The following is a 20180-nucleotide window of genomic DNA, read 5'->3' as shown; positions in this document are numbered from 1 at the left end:
AAAAGTGTATTGTTAAAAAAACATTGTACATTAAATTGGATTAAATTGAATCGAATCGAATCGAATTGAAAAAATATATAAAGAGGAAGGAATGTAGTTTGTTTGAATAATAGGGCTTATTCAAAAGATTAATGTTTATTCTATTGTAGTCTAATTAATATACATATTGATGGATGTATTTATTATTTATTTTATACTTGTTATATAATTGGTATCGACACAAACCTGAAAGAATTTGGTTCTAAATCAAAAAAGAACATAAGCTCTACCGCCGGCTCTATTCCAAACAACTCAAGGTGACTTAAACTACAGATGAAAACTACATTTCCCACGATGCTCTTGAGATTTGGTCATGTGACAATTGTGTTCTTGTGACCAGTGTTGAGTGTTTTCCAGTCTCATTGCTGTAAATGAGGCGTTCACGAGCCGGGAACTGCTCTAAATCCGTGTGTTTGTATAGAATCTCTGCAGTGACTGAGCTCCACTGACTTCTTTATTACATTCAGTGAACTGCCACCTTCATTGGGTGTCCTTTTGGATTCATTGACGGCTAGCGGTTAGCAGGGAGCTATGTCGGAAGTGGAGGAGCAGGTAACGCGTGTCCATCTAAAAAGCTTCAGTTTATCATTTATTAAAATATTTGATCAGTTTGACTGGATGTAAATGTACAGTTACTTTCAGCAAAATGCATCTTAAATGACATAAATGATCTTAAATGACTGAAGGGGGAGGGCTGTAATTGCTAGCTGTTTATACTCGCTAACTCATAAATATGTAGCAGATAAATAGTTGATAGAGTGCAAATGAATGATTCAATTTATTTTTAGGTTTTAATAATTTATTGGATGAAATCAACTAATTATGTTTTCTCAGCGTGTTCTTGTAACCTCCCCCTAAAATGGACTGTACCATTTTAGCTTTAATAATTGTACTGCTGGACTTTTTATTGTATATTTATTCAGAAGAGTTATGTATATTATATATTTAAGTCTGCAAAACATTTTATGTTGATCTAAGACTTATACAATTCTCATTCAGTCCATCTGTCTGTCAGGCTTTCTAAAATGAAATAAAAATAAAAACAGGTTGACATAACATACAGTATACAGTACAGGTCACCAAAAAACATTAATACTAAATACACCCAAACTATTAAAGAAAACATGTAGAGTTATGTATAAACCAAAAAGTGTTTAGAAAAAACGCAGAATGTTTTGCCATTTAGATTCAAGAATTAATTTGTGACATTTCTTGCCTTCTAAATGTGCTTTAGACTATCAGTTGACAGAGTAAAGTTTGAGTACATTCAATACCCCTTTTAGTGTTACAACAGCTACTGTACAAATCCATATTATGGTTAGAAACAGTCAGTGAAGAAAAGAGAAAAGACAGTCTATCGTTATAAAAATTAATAAATAAATAATTAAAAGTCAGTTTAAGAAATCTCAAGAAATTTAAATGTACTCCCAAGTGCAGTCTCCAAAACCATCAAACAGGCTCTCATGTTGACCATTTTGGGAAAAGAAGACCAAGAGCTACCTCTGCTGCAGAAGAAATGTTTATTAGAAATACCAGCCTCAGCCACCGATTTACATTAATACTTCTCGGAGTTCAGGTGGAAGACATATTTCAACATACACTGTTCAGAAGAGACAGAAGGAGGCTACTTTGAAGAATTGAAAATATAAAACATATTCTGGGTTATGTAACATGGTTTTGTTCACTACATAAGTCCATATTTGTTCAGGTCACAATTTTAATGTCCAGTATAAATATACAATTTTGATTACAATTAAAATAAAGCATACGATTGAATATGAAGGCATGTACACACATTATGACTGGTATTGTACATATACTAGCAAAAGATTAATTTTATTTTACAGGGAACGAAACCCAGTGAGGAGTCCACAGATGAGTCAGAGGTAAGAGCATTTTGTAGTTGCTTTTCTTTTAGAGATTATATTTGCCACAAATCAAATAGCAGTGTTTATAATCTGTCCTGGACAGGCTAAAGTGTGTTTTGTCACAGACACATGGAGCGATTAGGAACTGTTTTGTTTTTTTTAATGACTGCTAGTGTTACAGATATGGGCATTATTTTATTTTGACGATGATGATGACAGAGCAGAAGAATGCAAAAACATTTGAATGGTTGTTGGTGCAGTGGGTAGCAAAACTTTATCAGTCCAGGGTTTCTTGTTTGATTACTACCTCTGTTTTTCTTTGTGTTTGCTTGTGCTTCCTCTTGGTTCTCCAGTTTCCTTCCATCTCCCAAATGTATCCCGGTTGGTCAGAGATTCCCATAAAGATGCTTGTGCGACCTCAATTGGACATAATACATTTTCTGTGATCCCTATCAATGTTCACTCTACTTTTTTTTTTTATTCCAGATTTACAATATAGGACCACATCTGATTGTCATCCAGTATATATTCTGTCACAGCTGACATACTAGTAGTTGTTACAGGAAATAGAAAACAGGGCATGCTGGTACCATTTCAGCCCAGTATGAAGCTTTACACTTGCTGCATTATTTTTCACACACACTCAGAAGCAGAAGTAATGCAAGCTGCAGTACTATTCACACAATCGCTGTGTACCTAATGTACATTCAGATTATGCAAAACAACCCACACAAGCTTTAGAGCCAAAACATCTTTGTTTATCGGGTTTCCTAGTGTGTAAAATGTTTACCAAATGTCATGAACTGCATCACAAATTTCTGTAGAAAACCTAGAAGACTGGTACACAAAACACACTATAAAACCTACTGTGAGAGGATGAACATTTAGTGTCAGATCTCAGTAGCAGTGTATGTGTATGTGAATTGTGGCACAACCTTTTTCTAATGGGGAAATATATGTATTAATCATGGCATTATTTACTGTTATGACAGTATCAGGGCAATGAAAAAGACTAAATAAGCACTTAAACATGTTTTGTTAGGTCAGTGGGTGTTTATCGTTATTGCTTTCTACCCGGTGTATACACTAAAATGAAATATATTTTCTTTATGATCATGGTGCAACACATAACAGCACACAAGACTACATAAAGTGTGAAACACGTGCAGAACAATACACAGGCCAAAAGAATAATGTTGTGATTGAAAAGCTGTTGCACAATGGACAAGCAGCACTGAGTATGGACAGGAAAGAGTTTTGTAAAGTGTGACTTTATGGGGTTAGATGTTGGTCGAGGTTTGTGTTAGGTGGCAGCAGGCTGTGAATTAATCCGACTTTGTCTGGAAAGAAATGGAGTGTGCTGGTGTTGGCATGGATACTCTGGTATGTTCTGCCAGATGGTAAGATGGTGAAGAGTCTGTGGGAGGGTTGAGAGGGGTTAAAGGGGTCACCTGTGATGCTGGTGGCTTTGCAGATTAAGTGTTATTGTAAGATGTGAGGATGGTTAGTAGGAAAAACCCTGTTGATCTGAGGACAGGAAAGGGGGAGTCTGACTCTCTTCAGACTTGATGATTTGAGTTGAACTGCACTTTGCAGCACAGTCAGGAGTCACCAGTGTAAACAGCAGTGGACCTAACCCTGAACCCTGTGTGACACCGGTGTTCGGTGTAGTGGTGCAGGATGTGGTAGTGCCATTCCTGAAGATTGGTTGCAGAGAAGGGGGATCAAACCCAGCATGCTCAGCTTACTTATGAGTTGTCAGATGATTGTGTTGAATGCTGAACTAAAGTCTATGAACAGCAGCTTTCTATGTGTAAGGATTTTACCAGCCTTGTACATTCAATATTATCTGAATTGGACTTTCGGTACCATTTGATAAAACTAGTACATATTATGTGTGTACAATATTTCTAATATAAACTTAAATATTTGAAGAAATCCATAGAAGAGGTTCTGCCATGTCCCCAATTCATGGGACTCCTTTGCCTTATGTTTAAACAGACTTGGATAAGCGTGGTCCCATTTAATGTATATTCCCTCATAATGTCTGTGTTCCTTCGATTTTGGTTTCAGCATAGCAGCTACTGAAAATGGGTAAAGCATTTCATGTATTGAAATATACTTAATTTTATCTAGTCTTCAATTTTCACAACTGATTTGAAAACTTTCTTGCTATCATAAAATAATGCTTTTTTTATTTATATTAAGCTACACTTCAAAATGTACATATATCATTATCATATTACATTTGTGAGTTCAAAATGAGTGTAAAATGGAAAAAAGTCACAAGGTGTGAAATGTCTCGTTATCTGAAGGTCATCTTAAACCTGATGTGTATGTTAGAAAGATCCTGGACCAATCCTGTGTATTGGTACTGGAGCAGAAAAGGAAATTCTGGGTCAGTATTGGATCAGATTGACTTATTTTCCGATCTGATCCACTGATATATTTTCTTCTTTGAATGCTTGTGGTGGGTTTAAAGTTTTTGAAAAGTTTCAAGGGAATCTTCAAACACTTCCAGCATTTTCTAATGTATTAGTTGTTTTTCCGCTTCTGAAAAAGTCTTTTTGAGAATTTTGTCGTGCAGCAAAACATTTGCATTCGTCTTCCATGAGCTTAACAACTTCTGTAACTCATTATGTAACAGATTTATTTAATTAGCATTTTCCATGTGATGTGATCATATTTGTGATATTTTCTCTATTATACCCAAGGTAAACAAGTTCATCATTATTATAGACACAATAACATTTTGAAATGAGTGCAATAGTTTTTACCTCATTCCTGGTACAGTGTAAAATACTGTCTGAGCCGTAATGAGACACAAGGCACCTTTTAACTAATTGTATCTTATACAACCATACTGTGCTGTAAATGGCAAGAATAAGGTGTATTAGTATTACAGCTCATAACTAAAATAACTTCTTTCTTATTTATAACACAAGATTAAGTGAAATTCATGCTTTTAGCATTTTGTATGAAATGACTCATACCATTACAGCATGTGTTTTGATTTTGCCAGTGATCAGTTTGACTTCATAGGGTTACTTTCATTTCTTTTTGAGAGTGTCAGGTGTTAAAAATTATTATATACTCTGGAGTACACGTAAACAACTTCGTTAGTTATAAAGAACAAACATGTGGTGCCATCCAGATGAGGATGGGTTACCTTTTGTGTCTGGTTCCTTTCAAGGTTTCTTCCTCATACCATCTCAGGGAGATTTTCCTTGCTCTGGCTTACTCATTAGGGATAAACGTGTAGGCCCTAAACTAACATCTGGACTACCGTAATTTCCGGACTATTAAGCACACCCAAATATAAGCCGCACCCACTGATTTTCACAAAGATTTTTATTTTGAACATAAATAATTCGCACCTGTCTACACTGAAACTAATTAACTTTACACAGGCTTTAACGAAAGACAGTGTCTGTTACACGGCGTGTATCTAAACAGTAGCCTACAAAGAAAGTCATTGTTCACTGTCTTTCTCCTTCCTTTCACAACAACTTCTTTTGGCATCGTCGTGCGTTTAAAAATCACCATCTGTGAAACTTTTCTCCCGATGCCGTGCAGCTCAGAACACTGGTGAAGTGTGTTTTTTCATGCCCGGTTGTTTTCAGCGTGACGAATGATTCGCATTTCCTGTTGACAGTCCGAGTGAGCGGCAGGTCAAACATCAGAGGAACCTAATCCAGATTTATGATGTGGTGCGGCCTGATTCAGTGGGAGCGCATCTGATTTTATATAAAGAGTTTCATTGGTTCACCTGAACCCGTTCTGCAATTTCATTGGTCTAATTTTAAGGGGCTCCGTTTTTTTGTCTTGAAGCTTGTGAAACCAGGAAAAACCTGGAAAAATCCATAAATTAGCCGTTTAGTTGTTTAAGCCGTGGGGTTCAAACCGTGGGGAAAAAAGTAGCGGCTTATAGTCTGGAAAATACGGTATCTTCATCTGTTTCGGGACAATATTGTGTTAAAAGAGCTATACAAATAAAACTGAATTGAATTTGTTCCACTCCTAACCTGCTGTTTTATATTGATCATTGTATTGTACAGTCACAAATTTGTAATTTGCTGCTCTGAAATTTTTTGCCAGTAAAGAATAAGACAGATGAGGTGCACAGATTCAAATGTAGCTATTATATCGTTGAAAATACTTTTGTTCAACACTAAGGCAGCTAGAATAGCTTGAAAAAGAGGATGAAATAATTTTAGTTGTAAAGACAATAAAAATATGCTGTAAAGCAGCTCCTGTCTATGAATGTATTATAAATTATAAGGACAAAAGTTTGTGGACACCTGACCTGATTCATATGGGCTTTATGGACTACATATACAGTAGTTTGTGCTTTCTGTTGTAATAGCCTCCACTCTTCTGGGAAGATGTTCCACTAGATTTTGGAGTGTGGTTGTGGAGATTTGTAATCATTCAGCCACAAGGGTGTTAGTAAAGTCAGATGCTGATGCAGGGTGAGAAGTTCTGGGGTTGCAGTCAGTGTTTCGACTCAAAGGTTTTCATTTGGGTTGAGGTCAAAGTTCTATAGCAGGCCACTCAAGATCTTCCACTCCAACCCTTGTTATAATTATCTCCATGGAGCTGGTTTTGTACACATAGGCATTGTCATGCTGGAACGGGTTTGGGTCTCCAAGGGAAAATGTATTGCTATCGTATTTAAAAACGCAATATACAGTTGTGTGCCTCTTCTGAGGTAACAGTTTAGGGAAGAACCACATAAGGCTGGAGAAGTCAGGTGTCCTAATACTTTTGTCAATACAGTATGTATATATAAGAAGTGGCATAAATATAAGGTAGTCTATAAATAAAAATATTCTTGTGCTATTTTTCTTTTACTTATGGTACAGTTATGTAATTCTTGACCCATGTCTTACTCGGTTTATAGATATTTATATGTATTTATTAAGTAGACACTTTTATCGCATAACCATCATAGCCTATTGGTCAGTAGGACAGAACCGTAACTCCTGAGTAATGTGAATTTGGTTTCGACTGTAGGAGGCAGATGAATATGATTCTGAAAAGGTTTCTCTGTCACCAGAGTATCCACATGCCTGCAAGCGGATAAATAAAATACCGTGTGTCAGGCTGAGATGGGATGGAGGCTGTAAGTGATAGAGAGAATGAAATGTCAAGCAGTCACTGAATACCTCCACTGCAGCTCCTTACAATGTAGAATGAATAAATAAATAAATAATAAAAACTATCTGTGGGTTCACAGTAAAACCTCAGTGTGTGGAGTGATTTATTATAATTTTTCACAGTCTTGCTTCAGATTCAGGTTTTTTTTTTTTTGCTTGCTTGCTTTATTTCACCTGTTTCCCTCTCGCTCTTCCTGTACACTTTTCTTGTAAGTATCCACACTATGACTAAATTTTAACCTACTGTATGTAGAAGTCTTAAAGGCATTTGCAATTCAGTGTTACGCTATTTAGTGAATAAAACCCAAAGTGACATGCTGTTAAAACAGTCAACAACAGTTTGCTTTTACAAATGAATTTATTCAGCATTAAAAAAATTTAAATTTCTCTTCCAGAACTGTTAAAGATGATTTTTATTTGGTTGTGGGTTTTATTTTCTGTGTGGCAAAATACCTTTTCTTGTCTTTTTGAGTTTCAGTTCTTGAATCAGTTTCAACCTTGGAAGCAGTTATACATTTATTAGTTTCGATCACATGGAGGACTATTTTAACTATGCCTTTATTATGCGAAGACTATAAATTATCATTAAATCAACTTCTATTATATATCTATAATGCAAATATGTTATGCAAAAAGCTTGTTTTGAAACAGCTATTCATTAGAACGTGTAACATGTTTTTGATAATCAATAAGTGCAACATCAGAGCGAATTTTTTTTTCCTTCTTTTTTTTTGACTTGTACAATAATAATCATCAGTTTCACTTCTAACCTGCAGTCTCTGTCTCTTTGTATTTATTGGCATGCCCTACAATCACAAAGCCGCAATCTGCTGCTCAGAAATTTCTTGCCAGCAAAGAATTATATCCCATACGGAAAGCTGGGAGGGGGAAAAAAACGCTGCATTCTCGAGACGTGATGTCACACAGGGAATCGAAGGAGGATGCAGGCTTAGACTGACATTAATCTGAGTGTCAGTTTGATGCTCTGCGTCGACAATCTGGAGAATCCGAGGAGCGAGAGAGATACGAGGAAGATAGAATGAGGAGCGAGAGAGAGAGAGAGATAGATAGAATTGTGTGTGAAAGGCAGAAGAGTGTGTGCTTGGTCACACCACTCCAAGAACAGGGCAATTAAAGACAGACTCCCCTTCATCCCCCTCTCCCCAGGGCACCAATTAGGAGCGGCACGGAACACCAGCACAACACTCATCCGCCACAGCGGCAAACACTAACAAGAAGCAGAAATTATGGGATATGAAACGGCAGAGCTATCACTCTAACAACCCCCTCCCCCCTCCTCACCCCAACCACACACACACAAACACACACAACCAATGTAGAAAGTTTTTGTGCCTTTTTCCTCCCCTCATCTTTTTTCCTCGCTCCACAACTATAATGGCTTTGTAGACCATGACAAATGTCCAGGTATTCGAAATTTCACATCTGGAGAAGACAGGAAATGGACATGGGAGCTCAGGAGATGAGGGGAGAAAACACCTTTTAGAAGTAAAAGGAGCTGCTCTGTACTTACAAATCACACTTTTCCACAAACATCCATGAGTGGAACAATGTGGGGAAAACGTAGGATTTGACACAACTGTAAAAGCCCAAATTACAGTTCTCGTATATCATCTATACAATGTTAAAATGACAACACTAAAGTGGAAGTTGAAGTATTGAATCATTTGGTCGAATGGAAAAAAGATAAAGGCTAATTTTGTTGTATTTGGTTGTACACCAAATACTGGCAGCAGCAAGTACAAGTTCACACAATGGTAAATCAAAAGCTTTGCCTTAGCGCCTGTGAAGTTTAAAAAAAAAAAACACTTAAAGCATGAGTAAGTTTGACTCATTTTTGAGTTTTGAAATAACAAGTTTAAGCAAACAAAATGCTCAGGTCCAAATAACAAGGTTTCAAACGAGATGTATTCAGGTAGCATCTGATAAACTGTACAGCCAAAGAATATTTGCAGAGAAAGTAAGATGCTTAGATATTTGTGAGTAAATCAGGAAATAAAACTTGTGTATAATATTTGTTTTATGTAGTAAAATGTTTTTTTTTTTTCCTCAAAAAGGTACACATTATGACCTAATTTGACAAAATGATTGAATAGGAACATGCGTGCACTGTAAGGCTTAATGTTTGTAAACTAACCATCACACCCATATACAGTATTAAGAGTATATAATTGTGCAGAATTGTGTTTTCTGTACTGTAGCATTAAGATTTCCCTTTACTTGAACTTCCCAAACAAACACCATACATATTCCAGCATGACATTGCCCCTGTGCATAAAGCAAGCTAAAGTCATGGTGTATTAAGGTTGTATTGAAGAACTTGTATTAAAGTGTTGCCCTCAGCCCCACTAAACACCTTTAGGTGGAACTGGAATGCTGACTGCAACCCACATCCTCTTTACCTGACCTTTACAATTAAATTTACAGCCTTATCCAGAGTGACTCGCAGTGTATCTCATCTATACAACTGAGCAGTTCAGCAGACGCCTTTATCCAGAGCGACAATTTATATCATTTATGCAAACAGAATTCAAGTGGCAGCTTGGTGGCACCATTATTTGAGCTCACAACTAGAGGTTGACCGATGGTGGATTTTACAGATACTGATAGCTAAGTTGGATAGTACTTTCCAGTAACCAATCAATCAACTGTTTGTTTTTTTTTGTTTGTTTTTTTAAATGGATACTAAAAAAAACCCCACCACCACCACTCTATGTAAAAATAGTCCTGAGCTTTATTACAAAAACAATAAAAAACAGTGCTGAATCTTAAAAATAAATGAAAAAAAATATGAATATATTATTGTGGAAATTTACTTTGAGGAAAAATTTACTTTTGAACTTGTGTCTCAAAAACAACATGGAGTGTCAGTGATTCGCATCTATATTCACATGTGCTGTATAATAAAAGCAGACCTTTTCAGCCACTCCAGCATAAGACACAACCCGGAAAAACTATGTGTGGATTTTTTACAGACAGTTCCAGCAATCAACTATCGTGCAGATTCATCGGTTTTGCAGATTCATCGGCACCGATAGTTAATTGCTCCTCTATTTAAACCTTTTAGACAGCCAAAGTCTAGTGAACTGCCTTGTAGGTTATTATAACCAAATGGAATGTCGAGGGGCCCACAAACGTTTAGTCATGCTGTTTAAATATAAATGTACTGTATATTTCTAGAAGCTCAATCTAAATGCTGTTAGCTTTAATATTCAAATGTGCAGCAAATATCTTATATTCAATAATTTTGATTTTTTTTTTTTTTTTTGATTTACTGAAATCAAAGCCATAGTTTAAATAAATACTGTATACCAGTCTCAGACTTAGTAAATATAAAAAAGTAAGAAAAATGTCAATCTAAAGGGTTTGTACATCAAAAAACTTTTTTGCAGATGTAATATCTGCCCTTTGCTCTGGGTAGCACACATGAGAGCCCTTCAGTGAACTGCCTTTAAGAGGTAGTAAATAGAGTGTGTGGGTAAATGAATCTGTCGCATTGATGCTCTTATTATATGCACTTCAAGGTAGAAACGGGCATTGAGTCATACATTTAAAGCTTGTGCTATTTTGCTTATGTGAAAAACATAAACGTTTATAGGTGGTGCTAGTCTTAGTGTTATAGAGTAAAAAAAACATTCTTTCGGCTTCCCCCATTAGGGGTCGCTACAGCGGACCATCCGCATGTTTGATTTGGCACTTGTTTTTACGCTGGATGCCCTTCCTAACGCAACCCTCCCCATTTATCCCGGCTTGGGACCGGCACTAAGGCTTGTGTAACCCTAATGGCTGGGGTATATAATGTGTAAAATACACTATATGGACCAAAATTATTGGGACACCTGACTTATAAAGTGCTTTTCCAAACTGTGAGCACAAACTTGGAGTCGCACAATTGTATAAGATGTCTTTGGATGAAGAGGCATTACATTATTTCTTCTCTTTAACTAGGAGACCCAAACATATGCCCCTGTGCACAAAGTGAAGTCCATGCAACATATGATTTACATGGGATGGCGTGAAAGATCTTAAGTGGCTTGCGATAGAGATGTGACTTCAACCTTACTGAACACCTATGGGATGAATTGTAATGCTTAATGCACCCCAGGCCTCCTCACCCTTCATCAGTACCTGACTTTACTAACTAGCAAATGGAGACTAAATGTACAGTAGAATGTGATGTTCTGCCTATATGAATCTTGTGCTTGTGTCCACAAACTTTTTTCCTATATAGTGTATTAAAGACATTAAAAATGCATCACTGTGAGCAGCTTTTGGAGCCTTCACTCTGTTTTAGATCAGTTTTTTTATTTCTTCTTAGATTGCAGGGCCAATCTTTTCTCACTGAGATGTTATACAGCCAAATGTCGTCATATTCTCATCTTTTCTCATTATTTTAAATACGCCCAGGACACCAACCAATCACCACCAAGACACTTCTTACTTTTGGTCCTTTTAAAAATTTGAAGCCTTGTTTTAGATTTGAATTTCTTGGTGCATTCACTTTGTACATCCAGTTCTTGTCATTATTTTTCATTTGTAAACGCTTTGTATAATTTACTGTTCCCCAACATAATGCCTACATCTCTTCAAAATTCTGGTGTGACTTTCTAGCAAAATTTGTTTCGTTTCACATACTTTAAATGGTTAATAGTTAAACTACTTTTTTCAGAGATAGAATGAACAGTTTGATGAACAGTCAAGTTGAAGATCTGAACTCGGTATAATGCTGAAAGTTTTATTGTTCATTGTCTGAGATCTTGAGGACATTTGCTAAGATGTGGGTGAGGGCATTCTGACAGTGCGAGTCCCTGTGAAGGGATAAGGTTCTTATTGAGGATGAAGAAATAGCAGCCTCAGGACAGCTTTGGTTCAGGTGCTCAGAATCTGCCAGCAAACCATGTTTGATTCAGTTTCACACAAACTTGCTGTAGAAGTTTCACAAAGTGAAACAAATGAGGAGTCTTAGTGATAGTGTTAGATTTTTAGCTGTTTGGATCATATCCTCATTTGTGTGTGTGTGTGTGTGGTGTGTGTGTGTGTGTGTGTGTGTGTGTGTGTGTTTCCCCTCAGGAAGAAGACAGCGAGGAGGAACCTAAAGTAAAATACGAACGATTAACCAATGGCGTGACGGATATTCTTCAAAAGGACGCAGCCAGTTGCTTGACCGTGCATGACAAGGTACTACTTTGCTTCAGTAATAAGGTGGGGGGAAGGTGGTAGCTTAGTGGTTAAGGCATTGGACTGAGACATTGGACTTTTGATCTAAAGGTGATGAGTTCAAATCCCAGCCACACCAAGTAGCCCTTCTTGGGTCCCTGAGCAAGGCCCTTAATCCCATAGCTGCTCGGTTGTATGAATAGGATAAATGTAAGTCGCTGTAATAAATTAAATAAATAATTTGAACACAATTTCAGTTTTAAATTTGTGCTTCTCAAAACTACTCTCCATTATTACTGTTTCACATTTGACTCTACATTTTATATTCCTCTTGTTGAAAGCATTCCTTCTTTCTTAGGAACAAATTAATACTATATTAATATACACTGACCAGGCATAACATAATGACCAGTGTTGTGCTAGTTAATAAAAAATAGTAACTAGTTACAGTTACTCGTTACTTCATTCAAAAAGTAACTCAGTTACTTTGTTGATTACTTACACCAAAAAGTAATGCGTTACTGTTTTATTTACAGTTATTAACTTTTATTAACTTTTTTATTACCTTTTTTATTTATTTTTTTACTTTTTTAAAGAACCTTCTTTAATGTTCCCATTAATGCCCTTTTATGTGTTATGGTCTATACAAACACAAAACTGACTTAAACACAAAGTAATTTTCAAACACTATTTTATTTAAGTCAGACCTGCACAAACTGAATATATCACAAGGATTTCTGAAATAAATAACAAAACAAGCTGAATAATATATTCACAATCAAAAACTAAAGTGGTTTCTGCATCATAAAAGCTGTTGTTTTGAGCTCTTAAAAATGTTCCTTTTACAGCTTAAATATGAAAACTATCAACAATGTACAACAGAACACCGGGTTAGCTTCTAGCTTCTAGCTTTGTCGAGGCATGTAGTTCTTGGAGGAGCTTTAACAGATTGGAGGTGCTGCTATCGCAGTAGATACGAGCTTCGAACCAGAAAGACACAGCTTACATTTGACTAAAAGGTCTTTATGCTCAACTAAAGTGAAATAATGAGCATATTTCCACTTTGAGAAACTCATCTTGCTCTCGCCTTGACTCGCCATTACTGCTGCACAGACCTGAATAAACGGAGACACGCCCACAGTGCGTCTTCTTTGTGTTTACAGTGGTTTATCCTACAATCCTACAATGCGTCGCTGCTGTAAACAGGTTAGACTGTAGGCTACACTTCAGCCAAAATTCATTAATTAAAAAAACGTACAACGCACCATACCGTAATGGTAATGGAGTTAATTTATTTAAAAAGTAATGTGTTACAGTATTAGTTACTGTCAAAAGTAACTGCGTTATAGTAACGTGTTACTAGTAACTCGTTATTGCCCAACACTGATTATGACCGGTGAATTGAATAGCACTGATTATCTCCTTAGCATGGCACCTGTTAGTGGGTGGGATATATTAGGCAGCATATAGACATTTTGTCCTCAAAGTTGATGTGTTGGAAGCAGGAAAAATGTGCAAGTGTAAGGATTGAGCGAGTTTGACAAGGGCCAAATTGTGATGGTTAGACGACTAGGTCTGATCGTTTCCAAAACTGCAGCTCTTGTAGGGTTCCTGGTGTGCAGTGGTCAGACTCTATGCTCCATGATGGAACAGTGGTGAACAGGATCACGGGCGGCCGAGTCTCTTTTATGCACGTGGGGAGCGAAGGCTGGTCTGTGTGGTCCAAACCAACAGACGAGCTCCTGTAGTTAAAACTGCTGTAGAAGTTAATGCTGTTAATGTTTGACAGGTCACGACTGTTTTGTGAAGGGGGACCAGCACAATATTAGGCACGTGGTCATAATGTTCTGCCTGGTTGGTGTGTACTGTACCTGTAAAAAAACTAATCAGTTACCACCTCTATTCTTTTTTTTCCTAATGTATTTTGTTCTTATTTTTTCGTTTTGCAATATGTGATCATTTATATTGACCAAAAATATGTCATGGCAAGCGAGTTCACTCATGCACACCCGCTTTGGAGGAATAGTCATACCCTGTAATGCCTCCTCACCTGATGTTTTATTAACCGCTATTGATTTTTTTCCTCCTTTCTTGCCCCCTGGAGATCTCTCTCTTTTTTCTTAAAAAAAAGAAAAGAAAAGAAAAGATGCATCACAAGCTTGAATCTCCAATAATAGTCCCATTTTGTGTCTTTCTTTTTATACTTATATGTGTGTTCCTGTGTGTCTCCTACAGTACATCCTCGTACCTTGCACACGCTCCAGCAGGCCAAATGTAACCTCATGTTTTAAGTGGTCACAATCAGAATTTTATTTGCACCATTCCATTTCAATAAATCCCTTTAAGAGCTGCTCTAACTGCTGGGGCCACTCCGTTTATTTATTTATTTTGGCTGATTTTATTTGGGCAGATGGGGGGGGGGGGGGGGGGCTCTGTCGGACATGCTCTGCTGTGCCTGTAAATATAAGCATTTCATTATAGACTGCACTGAAGCATGGAGCACACTGTGGGCTGGGCAAGTTGTGTGTGTGTTAGAGCTTCTTGCATGCAATGTTTTAACACGTTTTTTTCACTGCTTTCTTGGATTAGATGGATGTTTTCAACAAAGTCACCAGTCACCAGACTACTTAATTTGCAGATTTTTTTTTTCCTTTAGGTCAAATTTGTGGGATAATTGCTTGTATTTATGTTGCTTTCTGTTACTTATTGCTGCCAGAGCTTTAGTATACAGTTATTTTTTTTAATTATTGGATTGCTTGGGTTTCTTTTTTTTAATTAGGAAATTCTTTGTTAGGACAGGGCAGGTGAATATGCACACACACATGCACACACACATTATATATATATATATATATATATATATATATATATATATATATATATATATATATATATATATATATATATATATATATATATACAGTGAGGAAAATAAGTATTTGAACACACTGCTATTTTGCAAGTTCTCCCACTTAGAAATCATGGAGGGGTCTGAAATTGTCATCGTGGGTGCATGTCCACTGTGAGAGACATAATCTAAAAAAAAAAATCCAGAAATCACAATATATGATTTTTAAACTATTTATTTGTATGATACAGCTGCAAATAAGTATTTGAACACCTGTCTATCAGCTAGAATTCTGACCCTCAAAGACCTGTTAGTCTGCCTTTAAAATGTCCACCTTCACTACATTTATTATCCTAAATTAAATGCACCTGTTTGAGGTCGTTAGCTGCATAAAAACACCTGTCCACCCCATACAATCAGTAAGAATCCAACTACTAACATGGCCAAGACCAACGAGCTGTCCAAAGACACTAGAGACAAAATTGTACACCTCCACAAGGCTGGAAAGGGCTACGGGGAAATTGGCAAGCAGCTTGGTGAAAAAAAGTCCACTGTTGGAGCAATCATTAGAAAATGGAAGAAGCTAAACATGACTGTCAATCTCCCTCAGACTGGGGCTCCATGCAAGATCTCACCTCGTGGGGTCTCAATGATCCTAAGGAAGGTGAGAAATCAACCCAGAACTACACGGTAGGAGCTGGTCAATGACCTGAAAAGAGCTGGGATCACCGTTTTCAAGATTACTGTTGGTAATACACTAAGACGTCATGGTTTGAAATCATGCATGGCACGGAAGGTTCCCCTGCTTAAACCACCATATGTCCAGGCACGTCTTAAGTTTGCCAATGACCATTTGGATGATCCAGAGGAGTCATGGGAGAAAGTCATGTGGTCAGATGCGACCAAAATAGAACTTTTGGGTCATAATTTCACTAAACGTGTTTGGAGGAAGAAGAATGATGAGTACCATCCCAAGAACACCATCCCTACTGTGAAGCATGGGGGTGGTAGCATCATGCTTTGGGGGTGTTTTTCTGCACATGGGACAGGGCAACTGCACTGTATTAAGAAGAGGATGACCGGGGCCATGTATTGCGAGATTTTGGGGAACAACCTCCTTCCCTCAGTTAGAGCATTTAAGATGGGTCGAGGCTGGGTCTTCCAACATGACAATGACCCGAAGCACACAGCCAGGATAACCAAGGAGTGGCTCTGTAAGAAGCATATCAAGGTTCTGGCGTGGCCTAGCCAGTCTCCAGACCTAAACCCAATAGAGAATCTTTGGAGGGAGCTCAAACTCCGTGTTTCTCAGCGACAGGCCAGAAACCTAACTGATCTAGAGAAGATCTGTGTGGAGAAGTGGGCCAAAATCCCTCCTGCAGTGTGTGCAAACCTGGTGAAAAACTACAGGAAACGTTTGACCTCAAACAAATGCTACTGTACCAAATATTAACATTGACTTTCTCAGGTGTTCAAATACTTATTTGCAGCTGTATCATACAAACAAATAGTTTACAAATCATATATTGTGATTTCTGGATTTTTTTTTTTAGATTATGTCTCTCACAGAGGACATGCACCTACGATGACAATTTCAGACCCCTCCATGATTTCTAAGTGGGAGAACTTGCAAAATAGCAGGGTGTTCAAATACTTATTTTCCTCACTGTATATATATCTCAAATAAAGCCTTTCAATGGCTTTTCAGTCATAAACTGTACAGTTTCTGTTGGCTAGTAAGACTTGATGTGGTCTTATTGGTGTTGCTGTTATTGGCCATCCAACTTTAAGTTTATTATGTTGAAATGCTTTTCTGTGCACCATAGTTGTAAAGAGTGGTTAGTTGTGCTAAAGACTTCCTGTCAGCTTAAAACAGTCTGTCCATTTTTCTTTCATAAAATGTTTCCTCCCTCAAAGCCTTCACTCAGAGTTTTTTCCACACTATTCTGTGTAAACTGTAGAAAACGTTCTCTGTGTAAACCCCAGAAGATCCACATTTTCAGCAAACACTCGAACAAAATCATCTGGCAATGAAAACCATGGCATATATTACCCATTCTGAATGTCTTGACCTGCATCTTCTTGGTTTTATTTATTGGAGTATATTTTATTGTGTATATTTATGTAAGTGAAATAACAGGTGTATTGAATGCTGTTTTGGTGGTCAGAAATACATCTGTAGGGAAAGTTCTATCCTGTTGATTTTACGTTTACCATCTATTTCCTAAGACTTTAGCATTAACCTGCTACAAACTAAAATCTAAGGAGGCTAATTGATTATGCTTGAAACAATAAGAACAAACAACTCCACCTACTAAATGTAAATGAGGCAGTTGATGGCTGATTACAATTAGGTCATCAATATAACTTAAGTTGATTTAAATGTGTAACACAACAATTATTTTCCAAATACTAGACTCACCAAACCTATTGACAATATACTAGCCAATATAAATGCTATGTCCTAGAGGCTTATAGAGGAGTCAACACTTAAAAGTGCACAGGAAGACAGGAAAATGAGTAGCGTCTGTAAGCAGGTTATTACTATGTCTACATTATTGATGTCCAGTCTAGGTATAGTAATCTAATTATGTGTCATTCTGAAAATGCCACTGCTATATGTGTCTATTTATCATAAAGTGTATTATTGTGTCATACATTTAGCTGTGTTCGAAATGCTCAATTCATAGTTCACCTGAATTCAGTGTGGAAATAATTCATGTCTTTGGTGCCATTACATTTTTTTGTTTCAGTTAAACATTTCTTTCTGTATGTACAGTAGGGTTCAAAAGTTTGGGAACATTAGTGAAAGTCATAGTACTGACAACAACTTGAGTGATTGTGTAGTCTTTGAAATATGAACTTCCTTCTATTTTTTTTTTCCACATTATGTCCCTATTTTCTATTGGCAAAAACACCATGTGAGTTCAGAGCAGAATTGCCAGACTGGTTTCAACTGACCAGTATACTACAGCAACTAAAACACACAAGTTATTTTTGAAGAGAAAAGCATCTCAGCCTGCGCAATATGCCAAATTTGGAGGAGCATTACAGAGTGCATAGTTTCACTAAAACTAGACACCTAAAATTTTTGCAAACAAACTGGTTTAGTTCGCTATGCAATGGTAAATTTTGTTTAAACACAAAAAGTTTAGTTTGTATAAAAGTAAAATATAGATAGATAGATAGATAGATAGATAGATAGATAGATAGATAGATAGATAGATAGATAGATAGATAGATAGATAGATAGATAGATAGATAGATAGATAGATAGATAGATAGATAGATAGATGTATTAATTAATGTATATATATAATCATAGTTTTATATATGATTATTGTTTTGTTATGCATTTGTCCTCTCAGAGAAAGTGTCTGGTTTTTGCTAAGGAGGTTCAGGGATGTGATCCACGGTGCATATATTATGTTGAAGCATTTTGATATTTTGAAGAAAAAAAAAAATGCCATTTCACACTGGCATGCTCTGATAAATAGGCTTTTCTGGCCTCCAGCAATTTCACACTTTTTTGCCCCTGAGGGGACAAGCTGAAGCCACACACATACACACACACACACACACAATCCCTCAAACACACTCATGAGAGTACACTAATACTCCAGTACAGCAGATTAAAGTTCAAATTCCTGACAACTGTCTATCGATCTCATGTATACTAAAGTTTCTGTCTTCTTTGTGGCTTCCAGTTCCTGGCTCTTGGAACTCACTTTGGAAAGGTCTTCCTACTCGATATCCAAGGAAACATCACCCAAAAGTATGAAATCGTAAGTTAAGAGGATTTGTTTGTGGCAACCTTGTACAAGTTAATACTGTTTGTATCTCATTTATTTCTGTATGCGCTGTTTTGTGTGGTATTGAGATTTTCCGAGAATTGTTTTGGCTGGAAATACCACAGTAACTAATCAATCTCTGTCTCTTGACCTCTCAGAGTTCAGTGAAGATAAATCAGATCAGTCTGGATGAGAGCGGAGAGTATGTGGGGATCTGCTCAGAGGATGGAAAGGTAAGCTGTGTCTTCTTTGCTGGCATTAGAATGGGTTGAACCAGATAAATGACAAAATAAACTTTCACAAGGCCATGTTTACCACCATGTAACATCACGTCTTCTGTCCATATACATCTGGGAACTGAGGAGACCAGTTGCTGAGGTTTTGGGAATGTTGTCCCATATGTGTCTGGTACAGGATTGTAGCTGCTCAACAGTGTGGGTGTCAAATAGGTGCCCTTTGTTGTTGTTTTTGTTTCATGATTCACCAAATGTTTTCAAACGGAAAAAGGTCAAGACCATGGGCCTTCAACCAGAGGGCTGCGGCAGTAATTAAGGGGGGTCCGCTAATTAATGTTGAATCGCAAATAATTATTTAAAAAAAACATGGGTAAATCCGTGAAGGTTAAAATATGTAATTAAAGAATAATTATTACATTAAATTCTATTCAACTTAAAGCTGGTGTTCATTTAAATGTGTAATTGTTCACCTGACAGTAAAATAAAATGGTTAGTTCTATTAAAATTAAATCGTTCATATAATTGTATAATAGTTCACCTGATAGTAAAAGGAAAATGTACTAAACGGCAAATCTATTAAACTGCAAACAACTTCATAAACTGTTATGATGCATAAATCTGAAAGACTTAAAAATATACAGACAATGATGCATGTACAACAAAATAGTTCTAATTGTTTTGACATAATATAACTAGTGTAATATGATTGGTTTCTATTATTATCAGTGGGTTTGTTTGATCCATTTTGTATCGGGGGTCCCTGCCCAATTTCTCTATCGTCTAAGGGGTCCTTGACCTGAAAAACCCCTGGTGTAGACTTCAGGCAGATCACTTCAGCACCCAGACTCTTCTACTACAAAGTCATGCTATTATTGTGAATAAAATATGGGTTTATGAGATTTGCAAATCATTGCATTCCATTTTTGTTTATATTTTACAGCGTCCCACTTTTTTTTAGAATTGGGGTGGATTTATTTATATCTATATTCTATTGATGGAGCCAGTTGGTTACATGCTCAAATTCAGTAAAAGTTTGTGAATGACTGTTAAAAGATGTCAATAAC

The 20180-nt window shown here is 36.8% G+C and overlaps 1 protein-coding gene across 2 annotated transcripts in view; it reads left to right on the top strand.

The window, feature by feature from the left end:
- Positions 1-321: 321 nt before the first annotated feature.
- The window catches only part of vps41 (VPS41 subunit of HOPS complex), a 49578-nt gene continuing 29719 nt past the window's right edge, over positions 322-20180 (top strand). The window contains exons 1-5 of one of the 2 annotated variants that reach the window (XM_083529905.1): positions 322-591; positions 1887-1925; positions 12155-12262; positions 18797-18874; positions 19039-19113. In XM_083529905.1, the coding sequence (XP_083386031.1) occupies positions 571-591; positions 1887-1925; positions 12155-12262; positions 18797-18874; positions 19039-19113 (321 nt within the window). In that variant the 5' untranslated portion in view covers positions 322-570. The remainder of the gene's footprint in view (positions 592-1886; positions 1926-12154; positions 12263-18796; positions 18875-19038; positions 19114-20180) is intronic. The other variant, XR_014531574.1, reaches the window with a different exon arrangement.

The sequence above is a fragment of the Silurus aristotelis genome (genome assembly GCF_946808225.1).
Source record: "Silurus aristotelis genome assembly, chromosome: 25".
Lineage (NCBI taxonomy): Eukaryota > Metazoa > Chordata > Actinopteri > Siluriformes > Siluridae > Silurus > Silurus aristotelis.
This window is presented reverse-complemented; position numbering and strand designations above follow the sequence as displayed.